Genomic DNA, 20,875 nt, shown 5'->3' with positions numbered 1-20,875 from the left:
CTGCCGGATACACGGGTGGCCAGGTCGTGTGCCTGGCGGGACTGTCCAAAAGTTAATAGCTATGTTTGCAAAGCCCTTTATTAAAATACGCTTTCATGACATTATTGTTTGTCGGACGGTGGTCAGAGCTATCAGTGGCTGATGAGTGGGACATGAAATGTCACCTCTCGGGACACTGGGGAGGGAGCCTGAGTTAGTGTCTTGGGTTGAGAGATACTGACCTCAATAAACAGCTTGAGTATCTGCGGCTGTATGGTCTGAACACTCAGGTGAGGAGAGGAGCTGAGCTGGAGACATCTGACAGAGGCCCTGGTTCAGATCTTAAACTCCCAGTTTGAAGTGAAGACAGAGCTGAGTGTAAAAGCAAAGATCTCAATTTACTGTCTGAGCTACGTCCCTGTCTTCACCTATGGTCATAAGCTTGATTTAAAGATTGAAAGAACGAGATCACAGATACAAGCAGCAGAAATAAACTTCCCCTGTCAATCTTTTCTGTTCTGCGAGAGCAGACATTTTTTTTTAAGTAGAGCAAATATAACTGCTTTAAAGAATATGATTGTTTCCTTGCATGACACATGGAGATGAGTTCTCCGTCACAAATGGTGTGGTCACCTGCAGGTCGAAGGTCATTGCAACTCCAACCCACATCCACTGCTACTGTACTAAGTTAGGACAACATTAAAGACTTTGTTCAGGTAATTGCATTTGGATCACCTAAATCATGCCTGGACTGACAAACAAATCATCATTATAGATGTTACAACATACCAAACTTCTGTTGTTGAATCCAGCAACCAGCAATGACACTGGAATGTCATTCCTACCGGAGAATTGCAGTCTGATTGCATTACCAGAAAGTAACCATTTCAAGCATTGAGGACAGCTATAGTACTGGTACCTTGGAATCACACAGGCAAATGGCAACCATGAAGAGGCCGCTTGGCAAGCTGCAACCACCAAACACCTGCAGAGAGTAAGGCGACTTCTGAGGAGTCAGCCAAATGGGGTGGACAAGATCCAGGGCAACATCTACACCCTGCTGTTGGTCAGATACTCTGCTGGGACAAGAAGTTGGCCAAAGGAAGCAATAGAAGCCACTGACATCAATACAAGAAAGCTCCTTATCATGCATAGAGGGTTTCAAAGCAATAAACAGCCAAGTTTATAACGGTGCAGGCTGACTGAGATTAACTGAAACAACAACAAAGCAGTTCGGTCAATATTCAGATATTTTATTCCCATACCATTTATACTTCAGGATTAAGTCAAATACAAAAAATACAAATACAAAATAATTTGTTCCTCCTGTCCGTGTTGTGCAGATAGCAGCAGGGCTTCTGTTCCTTTATCTTTCATGTAGATGATTCATTCAAATATATCTTTCATGTCAGTTTTAAGATTTCATATTAATATCATATTTTATCAACAGACATGAGGCTAAATATTACGTTTCAAGTCAGTTTAAATAACTCAGAAAGGCATTAGATCACTACGGAAGGAAGAAAAGGTACAAATGTGGGTCCCACACATAAGGCAGAACTGGTTCAACATCACCACCATCTCAGCTGCACCTCAGAATACTGCTGATGCTCTGGTGGCAACTCAGGGTCCCTTTTATCACACAGCTTAAGGGAAAAATTCAATGACTCGGGTGTATTTGTAAGTGTGTGTCTGAAGTGAATGTGACGAACAAGTGAAGAAAAAAGGGAAGGAAACACTCCAGACTTACCTCAACAAATCCAGAGGTAGATTAACCCACAGTGTAGGGGGAGTGGAAACTTACATGACACTGTAACAGTCAGTTTACATTTCCCCAGTACAACTTCAACTTCTTCATTGGTTCATATGTTAGAAGTAAACCTGATAAACCACAACAGGATCAGTGCTAAGGTCACATGATGCTACATAAAACACCTGTAAACAGGCTTTAGTAGGTCAGTTGTTTCCTGGGTTAGCTTTCCACATATTTAATACTTTTGTACTCATACTCAAACTGATTCATTCAGTTTGGTAACAGAGCACAACAACACACACATTACAGTTTTTAGTCAGACATACAGCTCAGTAATCTCACTGCTCCATTCAAACACTCTTCACAGCCTCCATTTGTGATTTTCTTGTGCTTTTAGTTGTTCAGTAGTAATTCTGCCAGAGACTGGAGGACCTCCCTCTTCTCATACAGATACATCTGGGTCTCCCACAGCACGTCCACCAGGGCTGCGTCGCTCACCTCATCCAGCATCACCTCCTGAGATAGTTGGGGACTCAATCTGCACACAATGCAATGGACACAGTGATTAATAAACAAAATAATGATAACTAACTGTGCAGAGAGACATTCTAAAGACAGTAAAGACTAAATGTAAAAAAAAAAAAAAAGGTTAAATAAAAACACCAGAAAAAAAATCACCATTACTGCTGAAGAGCTTTTGGAGCTACGTTCATGCTTCTTTTCCACTGTAGGCTTGCTTACAAGACAATGCTGAACCATGTGTTACAACAGAGAAAGAGTGTGTGTGCGAAACTGACTGACTGCAGTGCAAACCTGTTATTTGGTGTTTTATGAGTTTCTAGCAGAAGTGAAACTACAGCATTTGGTCTCAGCTTCTCACGTGAGTACAGTGAAAAAGAGGAGATGCAACATAACCTCATGACCTTGTGACACTTTAGGGTCCTTTTTATCACACAACTTAACGGAAACACTGACATCAAAATTTATATGTATGAACTGATATCATATTTATAAACACAAACATCTATATATTTATAGATGCATGTCTTCCTGCCGTCCCCAAAATGCAGATTCTTCCTAGATTCTTCACAGAGAAACTGAGAGAAATGAAAGACAAATGCACAAATGTGTCTGCAAATTAAAAAGCTCAAATTGTGCTGCAATGAAACTGTAAATTAGATACATCAAGTGAAAAAAAAAGTTTCAATATTAGAACTAGAGTTTATTAAACAGTAAATTTCAGCTTTCAAAGATTAGTTTACAAGGCGATGGCACAACTCTATCTAATAGACTTCAACTTGCTTATGTAAACAGGGAGTCTTCTTCCCACAATAAGGTTAAATATGGAGTTGCACAGGGTTCTCTGCAGGGACCAGTTCAATTTATATTCTACATGCTTCTCTTAGGCAGGCATATTATATATATTTCTATTGCTATTTAAATGATGTGCACCTTTATCTATCCATGAAGCTAAAAGACACAGCAGTTAGTTCCACAGTGCTTCTTTTACCTCGTCTTCCTCTCCTCACCCTCAACCACATATAGCCGCCCCTCTCCCTGAGCCTGGAGATTTCTTCCTGTTAAAAGGGAGTTTTTCTTCCCACTGTCACCAAGTTCTTGCTCATAGGGAGTCATCTGATTTTGGGGTTTTCTCTCTCTCTCTTACTGTAAAGCAATTTACCTTATAATATAAAGTGCCTTGAGTTGGCTTGTGATTTGATGCTATATAAATAAAACTTAATTAAAACCAAACTGAACTAAAATGTCATAACTACATCCATGTAAAGTAATGTAGAATGTGACAAAACTGCAGTCATGTCATATATAGGTTGGTCATAATTGTCCTACTTCTAGATAACTGACATGCTGCAGATTTGATCACTGTGACAGTTCACATGTAATGCACGTGTGAATCATATCTATGTGGATGCAGTCATACTCCCTGTTAAAGCCAGAATCTAATTTTAAATCCTGCTCCTCACAAACGTCTTGAATAATCAGGCCCCATCTTACCTTAATGACCTCATAGACCAGTCTCACCCCATTAGAGCACTTCGCTCTCTGACTGCAGGCTTACTTGTAGCTTCTAGTGTTTAAAAGTAGAATAGGAGGCAGAGCCTTTCAGGCTCCTCTTCTGTGGAACCGGCTTCCAATTCGGACACGGGAGACAGACGCTATCTCTAGTCTTAAGATTAGGCTTAAAATGTAACTTTTTAATAAGGCATATAGTTAGGGTTGGAACAGGTGACCCTGAGTTTGCTGCCATAGGTGTAGGGTGCTGGGGGATTCCCATGATGCATTGAGTCTTTCTTCTTCAGTCACCATTTTCACCCACTATGTGTTTATACACCTCTCTGCATTTAATCAATAGTTATTAATAATCTCTGGCTCTCTTCCACAGCATGTCTTTGTCCTGTCTCGTCCACTCAGCCCCAACCGCTCACCGAAGATGGCCGCCCCTATATGAGCCCGATTCTGGTGCAGGTTTCTTCCTGCTGGCTCGCAGAGGGGTCATCTGATTGTTGGGCTTTTCTCTATTTTCTGTATTATTGTAGGGTCTTTACCTTACAATATAAAGTACCTTGAGATAACGGTTGTTGTGATTTGGCACCATTTAAATAAAACTGAATTAAATTGAAGTAAACACTCAGTCTTACAGGAACTCCTTTTAAACCACTGCAGATGAAGCGTCTGAGAATAAGAAACAACTACAAGCATTCTAAGATAAATGGATGAGAGCAAGTTGGTACAAATACAGAGAGGCTGAGAAAAGAGGATGCATTAAAAAAAGAACCAAAACTAACACGTGTGTCGTTTCTGACCTGTGGTAAATGGTGTCGATCATTTCACACCACGCTCTGGCCCTGTCCACTGCACAGCCATCAGAGTCTGTACACTGTGCAGTAAGAGAGACATTTTTATAATGAGCAAGACAAACATGCTTTAACAAATGCTTTTCTTATTAGAACACCACTACATGCACAAATGTCAAATGGAATAAACACAAATACCAGATTAAATAAAAATAAATAATCAGGGCACATTACAGCAATGGCCAGAGTTAACCACTCACAAACATAAACTGAAAAAATGATACTCACACAGTCCACCAGCATTTTGCCCAGCTCTTTTGCTCCTACAAAGGTCTTGGCCAGCTCCAGTGGGTTGGAGAGTCGGAACACATCCACAGAGCTCACCACCACCTGAGGAGGTTTACCTGGAGACACACAGGAGCACGTGTACAAAATGATAAAGGGGAGGGGGACTTCAATTAGAGACACTGAACTCAAGCTAGTTATTCACAATGTGCAATATGCAAATTACTGTTTGTTTGGGGTTTTTTGTTATCATTTACACAAACTGTCGAGTTGTCAGATAGCGTCTAAATATAGATTAAATGCCAAGACAACTGATATATACACCCACTGGCCACTTAATTAAGTACACCTGTTCAACTGCATGTTAACACAAATATCTAAATCAGTCAATCACATGGCAGCAATTCAGTGCATTTAGACATGATCAAGATGAACTGCTGAAAATCAAACTGAGGATCAGAATGAGGAAGAAACTTTATTTAAGTGACACAGATGTTGGTGCCAGACAGGCTGCTGAGTATTTCAGAAGCTGTTGATCTGCTGGGATTTTCCCACACAACCGTCTCTAAGGTTTACAAGAGAATGGTCAACTAAGTATCAACTAAGGTAACTAAGAGCATCTCTGAACATAAAACATGTCAAACACATGGGATAAAGCAGCAGAAGACCACAACAGGTGTCCTTCTATCAGTTAAGAACAGCACACTGAGGCTACATGTCACCAAAAACTGACAACAGAAGATTAGAAAAACAGTACCTGGTCTGATAAGTTTCAATTTCTGCTGCAACATTTAGAGTGTTGGGTCAGAATCTGGCATGAAAAACACAAACGTCTGCACTGCTACTGGTGGTGTAATGGTGTAGAGGATACTTTCCTGGCACTCTTGGGCCCCTTAGTGCTAAATGAAATCATTTAAACACCACAGTTACCTGACTATTGTTGCTATGTCTATATTGTATGCCTATGTGGTCCTTTATGATCCCACTGTACCAATCTTTTGAAGGCTGTGTCCAGCAGAACAATGTGCCATGTCTGGTTCCTTGAACATGACATCATTTATGTGCATCCAACCAATCTGCAGCAACTCTGTGATGTCACGTCAATATGGACCCAAATCTTTGAGGAATCATTTCAGCACCTTGTTGAATTTGTGCCACACAGAATTAGGGCAGGTCTAAAAGCAAAACAGAGCCCAACCCAGTACTAGCGATATGTACCTAATAAAGTGGCCAGTGTGTGTGTATATCAGTTTTCTTTGCATTAATGTATATTAAAGACACAGAAGAAGAGATATCACTCACATAATTTAACAATTTGACACAAAGTTACTTGGCTCACCTGTTCCAAGAGAGACCACTATACCCAGCTTCTTTGTGTCCTTCTCACGGCCCTAAGAGAGACACGTGCAGAGAAGAAGTCATGAACAAATCCATGTGGCTTAACGTCCATTAAGTGCATAAAGGAAGGAAAGTGAACAGAGTTCCAGTTGCTTACCTCTGCTTTTAAGGCCTTATTGTACTGATGGACTTCTGTCATGGCATCTAGTGTCGGGTTATTGGCCAGCAGCCCTCCATCCAGAAAGCGCCCCATTGGTCGGAAGTAGGTGGGAGCAGCGCCGCTGGAGCGAGCAGCTCGCCATACAAGTTGTTCTGATATGAACACAAGGATATAAGTAAGACAGTAATGTATAGTCAATGCAATTACACTGCTTTGAGTTCATAATTATCACTTCCTGTCTGTCTAAAATCTGTTTTTTTTATTATTATTATTTTTCACGACTTTCCAGGACTTGGTCCTGTACGCATACACACACCTTCATCTGTCACCTTCCTTATCTTTCTGGGTGGCTCTTCTGTGTATCGTACTATCAACACATCCTCATCCTCCCAGCCTGTAACAACAACATGGCTGGGACTCAAACAGCAGAGGACACGACTCCTTCATGAACAGCACACACAGTCTCAGTTTCAGTGTTGTGTTCATGCACAGGCGTAGTTTTCAGGTTTTATTGCCTCAGTGAAGTGAAAGTACATAACCCTCACATTAAAATATGAGTGCTGAAAATTCCTTTGGTGCCATCCAGTGGTATGTTCACTATCCCATTTAATACATTTGACACTTGAGGGCTGGTGCTGCAGCCCAACAAACACAGGTGATATCTGATGTACCTTGTGGGATGGTGAGAGGCTTGAATGTGGCAGTGGTGGTGTATGGGGCCTCTCTGGAGACGGATGGAGGGTCATAGTTCCTGAATATATGAAGCTCGCCTGGATGTCTGTTTGCCAGAACACTGGTCACCATTACCCTGTAAAGAAAGAAAGAAGGGAAAAGTCATGATGTCATAGTAAACTTCTGCCTGTTCTCCTTAAACACCTGAAAATTTTAACAGCATCATTTCAACCAAATTACAAAAATATTTTTAAAAATCTGGCTCCTGATGTATTATTTTAGTGTTTACAGAGCCATGCTACACATATCTAAGCCAGTCAGTACTTCTTTTTTAATTCTCAGGAAGTAAAAAATTAGGTGATCAGGGTAAAACCAGCTCAAAGTTTCAAAAACTGACCAATCACAGCAAAAGAGTGGGATATTTAAAGCTTTTATATGACACTGTTAGCACCAGCAGAAACTAGGGCGACTAAATTCTTAGTTGACTAAATAACGAAAATTTTGGGCTAATTGATTAGTATAAAACCTAAGAAACACTGAGGTCTGAAGTTAAATCTGAGGACTGTTTACTAGATAATTGTCAAAAACTGGCATTTGAAACCACTAATCACAAAAAACCCACTAAAAATAAACTGATGTTAAATATGATATGAAAATTACTACAATAGATCTTCACATATTATTAAAATGCAGCAAATTAACAAAAAAAAAATGACTACAAAGTGTGGTGCATTGTGCCGTGAATAATCAACAATGCATACTGTTCTACACTTCATGACTTCATGACATCTCACTAAAAGATAGAATCTAAAAAACAATTAAAAAACCAAAACAATAAATCATGGATCCATCCACTTTATTCAACCTGTTTGTGAGGAAAGAAGCCAAAGCAGAAAACCCCAGACCTCCTCTCCACTATGGAGGACCACAAGAGCCACGCGCATCGAAATAAACAACTCTGTGCTTAAATAATCAATTGTAGAATCAATTCTGCATTTGTAAATTCATTTTTGAATTCCAATTTAATAACCTTCATTTCAAAAACCTTTTTCAAATTGCACTTTAATAAAGTGACAGGTTTATTTGACAGGTCAAAAATTTATGAATGAATTATAATAAAACTTTGTAGGAGTGCTTTTCTATAGCAATGTAAAAGCTGCAGCGCCATCTTGTGGCAGATGGCTGCATAACATTTAGAACGCAACAATTTGTCGTTTTCTCCGTAAGCGTGACAGGTGGAAAAGTTATGAATGAATTATAGTAAAACTTTGTAGGAGTGTAGAGTGGGTTCATGTTAATAATCCATTTGGCTTATATCCACTAAGGTGTTCAAGGCCAACCTAATGATTTATTAGTCGAAAATAGACAAATAGCCTTATAACTTAAAAACTGTGATTCTTACAAGTGTGCCATGTAACACATCAACATATATAAAGTATCGTAAAGATTTAAAATATAATGTCACATATGACCTCTGACCTCTCCTTCAATGTAAAACTGAAGGTTAAAGTGATAATAATGCTATTTAGAGCTATTTAAAACTGTTTTTTGCTGCCATTGTTAGTATTGACAACATATAGTTATATAGGGAATGGTATATGGGGATTGTAAATATCATGTTACTGTTGATCTCTGACGTCTTCTTCAAGGTCAGATAGGTTCAAACTTTCATAAAATGTCATTTTTAAAAAAAATGGTGTTTAAAATTCTGCTGCCTTTGTTTGTATTGGCATTAATTAGTAAATGATGCTGCTATATGGGGATTCTAAATATCACATTATAGTTAGCATTTAAACATCATGTCACATTTGACCTCTGACCTCACTTTTACGTATCGCATCTGCCTTTGCTTCACTTTGACTCCAAATCGTGTGCTGGCTTTAAAGAAAGTATTATAACGATAAAGAATGAGCTGCTAGTTGGTTAGAAATAAACTGTGTTATAATATTATATAATAAGCTCAAGTTATTTCAGTTATTTACAAATCAATACCTATTATCTATTACTTACTTGTACACAATGTTTATGTAGAACATACAATACTTTTCGCTTAAAAGTAAATACTGCCCAGATGACGAGAAGATTGGGCAGAGGTCTGCAATTGGTTTGAATTTTAGCTTTTATTTTGCATTTTTCTGCCTATTATCACATTCAGACATCTACCTGGGGAACTTTATGTCAGTCATCTTGGTGTTTTCTCCAAACTCTGTTTTGAGGAAGTCCTCTAGCGGTGCTGATTCATAGGGTCTTGATCCTTTGAACACCTGCTCCTTCATCCTAAAGTACAGGCAGCGCAGGTACTCCATGGATTTACCTACACATAGAAGAAGTGTCATTGTTGTTTTGATGCTATGTGATGAAAACCCTGAGCGCTGGAAAAGAGAACACAGACACACCGTGGATTATAGCCAGAGCCAGGATGCCTCCCGTGCTCGTGCCAGCTACCCAGTCGAAGAGCTCTCTGGTGGGTCTGCCCGCCTCTTTCTCCAGAGCGATCAGCATCTGGATCAGCACCAGGCCTTTAATACCGCCACCATCAAGACACAGCACGCTTCCATTACATGTGTAATGACAATGACAAAGTTCAATCCTAATCCTATATCACAGAGGAAAGTACATTGTACTCAACAATATTTATCTGACTTTTTAAGCTTTTGGAAGCTTTACAGGTTTTTCTACTGCTCTTAGTTTGATATAGAATTATTTTTCAGGCACATATACATGATTAATTGGACTGTAGACTGAACTACCCAACAGCACACATGTAGAGTTGTTAAAGTTAGCAAAACCTTATACACCTACATCTATAAAATGCTACTTCTGCTAAAAGTAAAAACAGGTGAGGCTGTTTTAATGTAACAATAACTGAAAAATGAAGACAGACCATCATTTTTATGTTTTCATGCTTTCTGTTGTTATACTGTAAAGTTAAAATACTTTGGTCATTTAAAAGAAAATGGATCTAGGAAGAGATGTGTGACGGTGTAGTGTGGTTTAGTTTACCAAAGTGACAGTGGATTTCTTTAAATCACCCCGTAGTTCTTCAGCTAAGACCCCCGAGTTAGAAAACACAAACACTGCAGTTGTCTTTTCACTCGCGAGGACAGTCATGGACGCACGACCTGCGTCTCATCACTGTCTGCGTGCTTTATTTATACTTTCTGTGTGTGTGTGTGTGTGTGTGTGTGTGTGTGTGTGTGTGTGTGTGTGTGTGTGTGTACACAAATAAAACACAGTTATTCTAAGAACTCAGAGCTGAGGTTCCCCTTTTTCTAAATCTGTATGTTCTTAGAGAAAGAGGAAGCTGTTAGTTGGTAAATAAGTTCATCACAAAAGTTATTAGGTGAAAAGTCACATAGACATGTGGTTTGCTTAGTGATCCATAAAAAGAGCACATTTCATGTAGCTGATCACATTATGTACAATTTTCTTTTAACATTCCCTCCTGTTTATCAGAGAAATGAAATGTACATGTTATCAGTTAGTAACTACTTGTCTTTCACATTTTCAGTTACTACATCATTAGTTGCACTTCATCTTCATCTAACAAATAGGAAAAGAAGTCTTCATGATCTTCATCGGTTTGTGGTATATTTCCGCATATGCTGTGAATGATGTCGCTATCATCTGTGAAATTACAGCTTTTAAACAAGGAATAACACAAGTAAAGAAAAGCAAAACAAAACCAGGGAAACTCCAACGCCGATCAACAGTCTCTTTAAAACCTGTTAAAGTTGAGCGCTTCTTCCTGGATGAGGATGTTGATGTTGTTGTGCACTTTACAAAAGTCATTCTGAAGGTGTGGTCGGAGATCAGAATTAGTGCACCTGTTCCAGGGTGTTTCCCATAAATGGTTGTGTTAATACGCTCGGCATGTGCGAGCAAACGTAACAGCATTAAAAAAGGGTAATGCTTTTAGTTTTCTAATCTTGCTGTGACTGCAGGATGTAAATAACTGCTTTGCCATGTTTCTTACAGTCTTTCTCTGTGGTCCTGTTAAACATCTGTATCAGGCATTTTCATCCAAGGATGGATGGAGTCTCGTGTCATGTCCATTAGGTGGAGGTTGTCGTGCGTCCATCTTCTCTGTCTGCCTCGTAGCTCAGCTGCTGTTGGCATCAGCTGGGGTCCTGTAAGGGTGAGCTTTGTAGTCAAGGTAACCAGGAGGGTTCCCCTTCCCATTGTTGCACATAGGTCCATCACACCTGCACCTGGCTGCCCTAAAGTTGATCGGATGGAGATTGGAGTGCGGGCTTACCCGACGGGAGCCCAATCAGCACTTCCCCCCCTCACCCCCGAAGCAACCAAGCGTAGGTGAGGCTTCCCTAATGTGCTTCCTCCTTGGTGTCGGGGCTTCCTGGGACCTCAACCTTTTTGCAGTGGCTCTGATGTATCCAGGAGGGTCTCTCTGCAATTTTACAGGCTGTGGGTGTGGTCAATAACACTTGATATGGGCCCTCCCAGCGAGGCGAGCTCCAATTTCTCCTCTGGAGCACACGTAATAGGACCCAATCGCCTGGTTTCAACCTGCAAGAGACTGGAGAAGAGTCGTACGGCAGTTTATTGTTCAAAACAATATCCTTATTTTCTAGTAGTTTTGCCATCCATTCTGCCAGAGTTGTTTCTCTCTCTTGTTTCTCTTTGTCTAGAGGTTCAATTGTCACTGCTAGTGGAAAAGGTCTCCCATGAACAACCTTAAATGGTGTAAGTTTTTGAGAGCCTTGTGTTAATCTCATCCACATTTTTACTAGGCCTATGCATTCAGGCCATGGTCTTCCTGTTTCTTCCATGCATTTTCTGAGTCTCTGTTTTATGGTGCCGTTAGTTCTCTCCACTAACCCTGCACTTTGTGGGTGATAAGCACAGTGGTTTCTTATGCTGAATCCTAGTGCTTCAGAGACTTTGCTGATCACATCATTGACAAAATGTGTCCCATTATCTGATCTTATCAGAGTAGGGATGCCAAATGTTGGGATGAAATGATTACATAGACATTTTGCAACTGAGATTGCATCTGCTTTTTTCACTGGATAAATCTCTGGCCATTTTGAGAATACGTCTATAATCACTAGAGCGTATTTTGAGCCTTGACTTTCACTTAATTCAATAAAGTCCATGTGAATGGTGTGAAATGGATGAGGTGGTGTGGGGAAATGTCCTCTTTTTCTCCTCAGATTGCCTTGTGAATTGTGTTTCTGACAGATCATGCATGTCCTCACAAATTCCTTTGCTGAAGTTTCAAAATTTAAAGTATAAAAGTGTTTATTAATGACCTGGACCATCCTCCTGATGACCCATGGGTCACCCCATGGGTCACTAATGCTGCTGTTCTGTGTAGGGACTTAGGAAGTATTGGTTTTCCCTCACAAGTCATTAGATCATCTTCTAGTTGTGCTCCACACTTTAACCATTTCTTTTGTTCTGTGGTTATCGCATACCCTGGGCCATTTTTAGACGCTGAGCAGTCTACAAAACGTCAGTGAAACCAGCTTGGCTACTTGTGTAATCTTCTCCTGAAGTTCTCGGGTAGATTTGGTCTTTCGATTGTATGAGATGTTAAATTCCCAAAGTTAAAGACTTTTATTTGAGTTTGGTAGAATTCTATTTCAAAGAAAAACAAGACTCTCTGCTAAGTGGATGACATCACGCTCCATTTGCACTCCATGACATCAAACTCCAGATCAAAGAAAATCAAAGATTTGACACATTCAGTGTATGCAACAAAACACAAACCCAAACCCCGATCGAATAGAAAAAATATCATTCGACACTGTAAGACCGAAGAAAAGAGAAATGCAACATATGCAGCAAAATCTTGATCCCCAGGAAGGGACCTCGTCGGCCGCTGTTCGCCCTAAGCAGCAAAACCCAAACCAAAGAGGGAAAAACAAGGCACCAAATGAGGGGACTCCATCTGATGCTGCCAAACAAAAGGGTGCAAACAAGAAGAAGATGCAGAAAAATGCAAACCCAAACCCCAGAGCCAGAAACCCTGGACCCAATCGAGGGCCTTGGTCACATCAGCCCCATCCCCACTTTAAACCCAATAATGGGCCTGGGCAACATTGGCAAAATCCACGGTTTTTGCCAAAACAAGGGCCTGTGCCACATCAGCCCCATCCTGACCATAACACCAACAATGGGCCATCTCAGCCACAGCCTCACTTAACACCAAATGATGGCAGTCGTCCATACAATGAGACTGATGAACTGGGTGCGCTGAGATTCCACCTGCAGGAGGCTCAGAACATGTGCAAAACCAATCTTTATAAAATGACAGCTGCAAACCACAAAGCTGCTGCAGCTAAAACTCAGAAAGATTGGCTTCGCTTTCAGCTACAGTGCTGCAGAGGAAACGCTCAAAAAACCATCCTTGAGCTCCAAACACAGCTGGAAGAGTCTCGTAGAAAGACACCCGAGGAGAACTTCACCCCTGAGGTGAGTGAGGCTCCTGTTGAAGACAGCAACACAGCTGTCACAGCTGCAGAGCTGAGTGTGGATGCTTCAACACAAACTGCAGAAGCTCCACACACAGACTCTACAGATGTGAAAACCGATCGAGAAGCTGAGTTGGAGGTCCAGTGCAAAAAACAGCAAGAAGAGATCGAACAACTCCGTGAGCAGCTCCTCAAAACTCAAAAGACTCTAGAAGAGGAAGTTGCAAAGCGTGAAGATCAGGAACAAAGAGCCAACTGTGAGCTTGCTGAGCTGAAAGACAAACTCAGCACCAGTGAGGCTCTTTGTGAAAAAAATGATTTGAAGGCGCAAAACTTAAAAGAAGAGCTGGAGAAAACCAAAGCTTCCCACCTGGAAATCGTGGAGAAGCAAAACCTGGGGGACACAACAATCTGCAACCAACTCAGGCAAACAGAAGAAGAAAAGATCTCACTTCTGGAGTTTTTGCAGTATCTGCAATAGACAATAGAAAAGCAAGAAGACCAGTCCAATGTTGCCAGTCCTGAAAATTCTCCAACCCAAAACGAGACACTCCAGGAGAATCATCCAGAAAAAGAGGAGGCCAGCGCTACCAAACCAGAAAGTCCAGAGGCCCGAGAAGGCAAAGTGCCAAAAGAAAAATCAAAAAAGAAAAAAAAAGCAACTGGTTTTGGAGACTATTCACTTAAGTGACTTCCACTCCGTCTCCAGATGGCAAGACAACCTCACACCATCATTACGGACGAGATGCGAGCAACAGTCATTGACCATGTCATTGTCCATGGCATGACAATGGCTGAAGCAGGACTAAGAGTCTGTCCAAACCTGAGTAGGTTCACCGTTGCCACCATTATCAGGGCATTCAGACAACACAACAGGTATTGTACTCTATTGCTTTCTTTGTCACAATACAGTTTTACAAACCTGTGAAAGTAGTCTATTGGTTTCAAATCAGTTGTGACTGTATTGTAACACATGTCAATTGACAACACATGTTTCTTTCTTTAGAGTTGAAAGAATGCCACATAGAGGTGGGAGGGTTGCCATATTTACAGCGCACAAGAAACCCTCATTTTGGATATGGTTCATGGGAACAACCTCATCAGACTCCGGGAGATCAGAGACAAAGTCATTGCCGATAATGTCAACTTTGAGAGCATTGACGATGTCAGCTTGGCCACAATAGACCGGCGGCAAAATACGCGGATGAAACAGGTCTATAGGGTTCCCTTTGAGCACAACCCTGTGCGACACGAAGACCTACGTTACGAGTATGTGCAAGTAAGTATACATCCATGTTCACAGTACAGTTAGTGGACATACTGTGTTGCTCAGTGGCCTACATTACTTCTGGACAATACTGTGCTACCTGATTGACTGTTGTTCTGAACACCTGTGCACTTTCACATTTTCACAGAGGATATTACAGTTGGACGCGATGGCCAGACCTCATGAGTACCTCTTCCTGGATGAGGCTGGCTTCAACCTCCAGAAACGTAGGCAAAGAGGCCGTAACATCATTGGCCAAAGAGCCATCACTGAGGTCCCCGTTTTTCCCACGGTGCCTCGCGAGAGACAATATAGCCTGCGATGTGGATGAGGTGATGTGGCCCAATGCAGCTCAGGGACATGATGCCGCACAGTGATTGTGGTGTGTGTGTGGTGTGAATAAAGTAAATAAAAAAACTTCACACCCTGATCATGTTTTCAAGAGTACTATTGTGTGCAATAGATTCTGTTTTTGCATTGAGTTGTGTTACAGTAGTGTAGGCACATGCAGGATTTTCTATAGATTTATACTCTTCATATGAAACTCACAAATCTAAATGCCTAATCCTCTGCAGAGATCTACGACGATCCGTTACTGTATAGTTTCGAAAAATATGCATTGGCAGTTATGAAACAAAGAACCTTCTCACAAATTGAGCATTGTGTTTTCAATTGTTTTGCTGTAGTGTGTAATGACGTGTATAGTGTTTACATTTTTGAAAGCTTCGAGCCGCTCTTTTGGTGTGAAAGTTTGAGTTTTGCAGTGGGAAGGTGTGGTTGTGTTTATGTAGCTTTAGAAAAGGGTGTTGTGTTTAGACGTTGGGGAACATGGTGGGAACGTTTGTGAAATGTGTTTTAGCATTTGAGAAAAACTGTAATAGAAACTGTAATAAAACTCTTTAATTTAAACATTTTGCCTCTGTCTCCTTTTTCTGACCCAGACACTTTTTGTTACTTCTCCTCATCCCCTAGACCGTTTTAGGGGAACGTAACACATTTATATGAATCTTGCCGAAGTTTAATTCTACTTTAGACTAACCTGTTTTACTTTTCATTTGATTTGCACTTTTGCTTGGCAAAATTGTTTCTTTACTGATGTTTTCCTGTCTTCTGATCATCTGAAAGGTATATACACACCATGTAATTAAAATAAAATAACAAATTCATTTTACACAGAGAGAAGGCGTCCAGAATGAAAAGTTAATAGCTATGTTTGCATAACCCTTTATTAAAATACGCTTTCATGACATTATTGTTTGTCGGACGGTGGTCAGAGCTATCAGTGGCTGATGAGTGGGACATGAAATGTCACCTCTCGGGACACTGGGGAGGGAGCCTGAGTTAGTGTCTTGGGTTGAGAGATACTGACCTCAATAAACAGCTTGAGTATCTGCGGCTGTATGGTCTGGACACTCAGGTGAGGAGAGGAGCTGAGCTGGAGACATCTGACAGAGGCCCTGGTTCAGATCTTAAACTCCCAGTTTGAAGTGAAGACAGAGCTGAGTGTAAAAGCAAAGATCTCAATTTACTGTCTGAGCTACGTCCCTGTCTTCACCTATGGTCATAAGCTTGATTTAAAGATTGAAAGAACGAGATCACAGATACAAGCAGCAGAAATAAACTTCCCCTGTCAATCTTTTCTGTTCTGCGAGAGCAGACATTTTTTTTTAAGTAGAGCAAATATAACTGCTTTAAAGAATATGATTGTTTCCTTGCATGACACATGGAGATGAGTTCTCCGTCACAAATGGTGTGGTCACCTGCAGGTTGAAGGTCATTGCAACTCCAACCCACATCCACTGCTACTGTACTAAGTTAGGACAACATTAAAGACTTTGTTCAGGTAATTGCATTTGGATCACCTAAATCATGCCTGGACTGACAAACAAATCATCATTACAGATGTTACAACATACCAAACTTCTGTTGTTGAATCCAGCAACCAGCAATGACACTGGAATGTCATTCCTACCGGAGAATTGCAGTCTGATTGCATTACCAGAAAGTAACCATTTCAAGCATTGAGGACAGCTATAGTACTGGTACCTTGGAATCACACAGGCAAATGGCAACCATGAAGAGGCCGCTTGGCAAGCTGCAACCACCAAACACCTGCAGAGAGTAAGGCGACTTCTGAGGAGTCAGCCAAATGGGGTGGACAAGATCCAGGGCAACATCTACACCCTGCTGTTGGTCAGATACTCTGCTGGGACAAGAAGTTGGCCAAAGGAAGCAATAGAAGCCACTGACATCAATACAAGAAAGCTCCTTATCATGCATAGAGGGTTTCAAAGCAATAAACAGCCAAGTTTATAACGGTGCAGGCTGACTGAGATTAACTGAAACAATAACAAAGCAGTTCGGTCAATATTCAGATATTTTATTACCATACCATTTATACTTCAGGATTAAGCCAAATACAAAAAAATACAAATACAAAATAATTTGTTCCTCCTGTCCGTGTTGTGCAGATAGCAGCAGGGCTTCTGTTCCTTTATCTTTCATGTAGATGATTCATTCAAATATATCTTTCATGTCAGTTTTAAGATTTCATATTAATATCATATTTTATCAACAGACATGAGGCTAAATATTGCATTTCAAGTCAGTTTAAATAACACTTTAGGGTCCTTTTTATCACACAACTTAACGGAAACACTGACATCAAAATTTATATGTATGGACTGATATCATATTTATAAACACAAACATCTATATATTTATAGATGCATGTCTTCCCAACATCCCCAAAATACAGATTCTTCCTAGATTCTTCACAGAGAAACTATGAGAGAAATAAAAGAAATGCACAAACATGTCTGCAAATTAAAAAGCTCAAATTGTGCTGCAATGAAACTGTAAATTAGATACATCAAGTGAAAAAAAAGGTTTCAATATTAGAACTAGAGTTTATTAAACAGTAAATTTCAGCTTTCAAAGATTAGTTTACAAGGCGATGGCACAACTCTATCTAATAGACTTCAACTTGCTTATGTAAACAGGGAGTCTTCTTCACACAATAAGGTTAAATATGGAGTTGCTCAGGGTTCTCTGGAGGGATCAGTTTAATTCATATTCTACATGCTTCTCTTAGGCAGGCATATTATATATATTTCTATTGCTATTTAAATGATGTGCACCTTTATCTCTCCATGAAGCTAAAAGACACAGCAGTTAGTTCCACAGTGCTTCTTTTACCTCGTCTTCCTCCCCCTCACCCTCACCCTTGATGCTATATAAATAAAAATTAATTAAAACCAAGCTATGCCGGCTTGTACACATACACGCGAGACACGAGAGTTCTTCTTTACTGATGTTTACTGTGCTTCTTTTAACGTACACAGGTACACCGTAGAACTGGTGAATACAGATGTACAAGAAAATTATATTTCAGCATCAAAACATATTACAATATAAAATTCACAAAATATAAACAAACATACCACTTTGGCCTGCAAGTAGACAAACCGGTATAATTGGAACTTAGGACTTATTTCTTCTTTGACATTCACACGGCTAGACCGTCCCCATAAGAAGCTTCTCTGACCTTACTTCCCAAAACAGGAAGTGACCTCTGCTCTTACCTTAAACTTACAAAATTAACTGGTTATTTTCCATGTATCAAATTAACTTTACACCAATCCAGTATGCAAAAAAGCAAAATGTTAACATGCACAACACAAAAATAAAACATACAAAACAAAATGCGTTAATTACATTATCATTACAAGAGCTCCGCCTAGTGGTCAAATACTAACATTTCACCAACTGTTACACAAACTGAACTAAAATGTCATAACTACATCCATGTAAAGTAATGTAGAATGTGACAAAACTGCAGTCATGTCATATATAGGTTGGACATAAATGTCCTACTTCTAGATAACTGACATGCTGCAGATTTGATCACTGTGACAGTTCACATGTAATGCACGTGTGAATCATATCTATGTGGATGCAGTCATACTCCCTGTTAAAGCCAGAATCTAATTTTAAATCCTGCTCCTCACAAACGTCTTGAATAATCAGGCCCCATCTTACCTTAATGACCTCATAGACCAGTCTCACCCCATTAGAGCACTTCGCTCTCTGACTGCAGGCTTACTTGTAGCTTCTAGTGTTTAAAAGTAGAATAGGAGGCAGAGCCTTTCAGGCTCCTCTTCTGTGGAACCAGCTTCCAATTCGGACACGGGAGACAGACGCCATCTCTAGTCTTAAGATTAGGCTTAAAATGTAACTTTTTAATAAGGCATATAGTTAGGGTTGGAACAGGTGACCCTGAGTTTGCTGCCATAGGTGTGGGCTGCTGGGGGATTCCCATGATGCATTGAGTGTCTCTTCTTCAGTCACCATTTTCACTCACTATGTGTTTATACACCTCTCTGCATTTAATCAATAGTTATTAACTAGAAAGCGAAAATTTCGGAAGAAATTTTAAGTGTGCCTATGCCACTGCTAATCAGTGTAGTTTGCCATTCATAAGGCTGCTTAGGGCAAAACTCAGAAGAGCAGCCATTCTCCACCATGAACTATGGTAAAAACAAACACCGCTCACGCTTCACAGATGACAGCTTACAGTTTTGTGTAAAGATGAAGTTACTTCGTACAGCGCTGATTTGCAGACGCTGTGCACACAGGTTCATGAGCAGAAGTCCCATTGTACCATGGCAGACCCGACAATGTTTGCATGAACACGCTTTGAAGCATTACGTTATGGACCACTTTTCACACATGGTTGGTTTACCCACACAGCCGGCTGTAGCTTTTCAACTCACAGCCCAACACACACCCAAAAAACAGCTACGAACTAAGGCTATGTCCACACGTACCCGGGTATTTTTGAAAACGGAGATTTTCCGTTTTCGTTTTAAAAAATAATCCCGTCCACACGTAAAGGCAGAAATGAAGGAAAACGCTGCTAGGAACATGCCAAAGCAGCAGGTGGCGCTATATTCCTAGCCGTGTAGAAATGTTGGCCAATCAGAAGTCTAGAAGCCTCGGTGGGAAAAAGTAAACAAAGATGGGGCATAGAAGCAGAACCGAGTCGTATATATGAAGGGACAGTAACTGTGTGTGTATATGTAAGCATTTAAACACTGCAGAGAGTACAATTAACAGTAACAGTATTGTAGAAATTCATTTCACCGAAACAACAACGTGGCGCACACTGTGACGTCAAAAAAGGCGCACACCTTTGACACTGCGTTTTCTCCGTTTTTCTCGTCCACACGTAAATGCAAAAACGGAGTTTTAGAAAATATCCACCCTGGCCGGAGTTTTTAGAAATCTCCGTTTTCAGTGACCGAAAACGCCGTTTACGTGTGGACGAAAGGTGCAAACGCATAGAAAAATCTGCGTTTTCAAAAATACCCGGGTACGTGTGGACATAGCCTAACCCTTATGAATAAAATAAAGTTCAACGCACACAGGTGTATAGAAACTCCTGTCGTGCTAGCTAGCACGCAGTACCATTGTAAAAGGTCAGCACAACGAAAATAAACTACACCTAAACTCGGTTTATATCTGACCCAAATAGAGTGCAGTTCATAACTTCTTACCTGAAATTCAGTTCACATCACGCTCCTGCCTTCGGTTTCCCTGATCCACGATTGAGCTCCACGTTAGCCACCACCTGTCGATTGGCGGTCGCCTTGCTGCTTCCTATGTCTCTTTCACCGCATGTTCTTTCTGTCACACACCGGTGGATAGCTGCCCTCGGTTGTAGCTCCGCGCTAGCCACCACCAAACAACTCAGTTATTTTTTCCACATCGACCAGCATCATTGGCCCATATAAATGAAAAATAAGTCCAACTAAAACACAGACTCTTGGCGAGCGATCGGGTGATGAAACGAGAGTCAGTCGCCTCACTGTAAGCCAAGTCCGGGTGCTTTTTCACTAAGGGTCGCTAGCGGCGCTAGCTAGCTACGCTAGATGTGCTAGCTAGCTAGCCGGCTATCAGCAACACGTAAGAGAACTGTTGCTAATATGGGATGTCTTGATAAAATGAGCAGATATTTGAAGTTTACACACCTACATTCTCACCTTAAAATATCTTAAAAGTTTATTTTGTGACCTAGAAACACGAATAAAAGACATATAAAAGAAGCGGTGTCCGCCATTGTTTGACTCTATAGAGGCGTGCTATGAATTGTGGGATATGGTGTTTTCC

General features: G+C 40.7%; 1 protein-coding gene across 1 annotated transcript; it reads right to left on the bottom strand.

The window, feature by feature from the left end:
• Positions 1-1,376: 1,376 nt before the first annotated feature.
• Positions 1,377-9,557, bottom strand: LOC109202685 (85/88 kDa calcium-independent phospholipase A2). Its single transcript, XM_025907714.1, has 9 exons — positions 9,397-9,557; positions 9,164-9,314; positions 7,000-7,136; positions 6,645-6,722; positions 6,326-6,480; positions 6,170-6,221; positions 4,834-4,949; positions 4,555-4,628; positions 1,377-2,270 (listed from the first exon to the last, which is right to left on the bottom strand). Exons 1-9 carry the CDS (start codon positions 9,500-9,502, stop codon positions 2,126-2,128), a joined length of 1,014 nt encoding a protein of 337 aa, XP_025763499.1. The 5' UTR covers positions 9,503-9,557; the 3' UTR covers positions 1,377-2,125.
• Positions 9,558-20,875: the final 11,318 nt, after the last annotated feature.

This window comes from Oreochromis niloticus, linkage group LG6, assembly GCF_001858045.2.
Source record: "Oreochromis niloticus isolate F11D_XX linkage group LG6, O_niloticus_UMD_NMBU, whole genome shotgun sequence".
Lineage (NCBI taxonomy): Eukaryota > Metazoa > Chordata > Actinopteri > Cichliformes > Cichlidae > Oreochromis > Oreochromis niloticus.
Note: the sequence above shows the minus strand (reverse complement) of the source record. Positions and strands in the feature narration are given on the sequence as shown.

Excerpts from the sequence above, each read along its gene's own strand:
- LOC109202685 (XM_025907714.1), bottom strand. The coding sequence starts at position 9,502 with ATGCTGATCGCTCTGGAGAAAGAGGCGGGCAGACCCACCAGAGAGCTC. Across the intron at positions 6,723-6,999 it reads GCCTCTCACCATCCCACAAG|GCTGGGAGGATGAGGATGTG; the intron begins GTACATCAGATA and ends TTGTTGTTACAG. Across the intron at positions 6,481-6,644 it reads AAGGAAGGTGACAGATGAAG|AACAACTTGTATGGCGAGCT; the intron begins GTGTGTGTATGC and ends TGTTCATATCAG.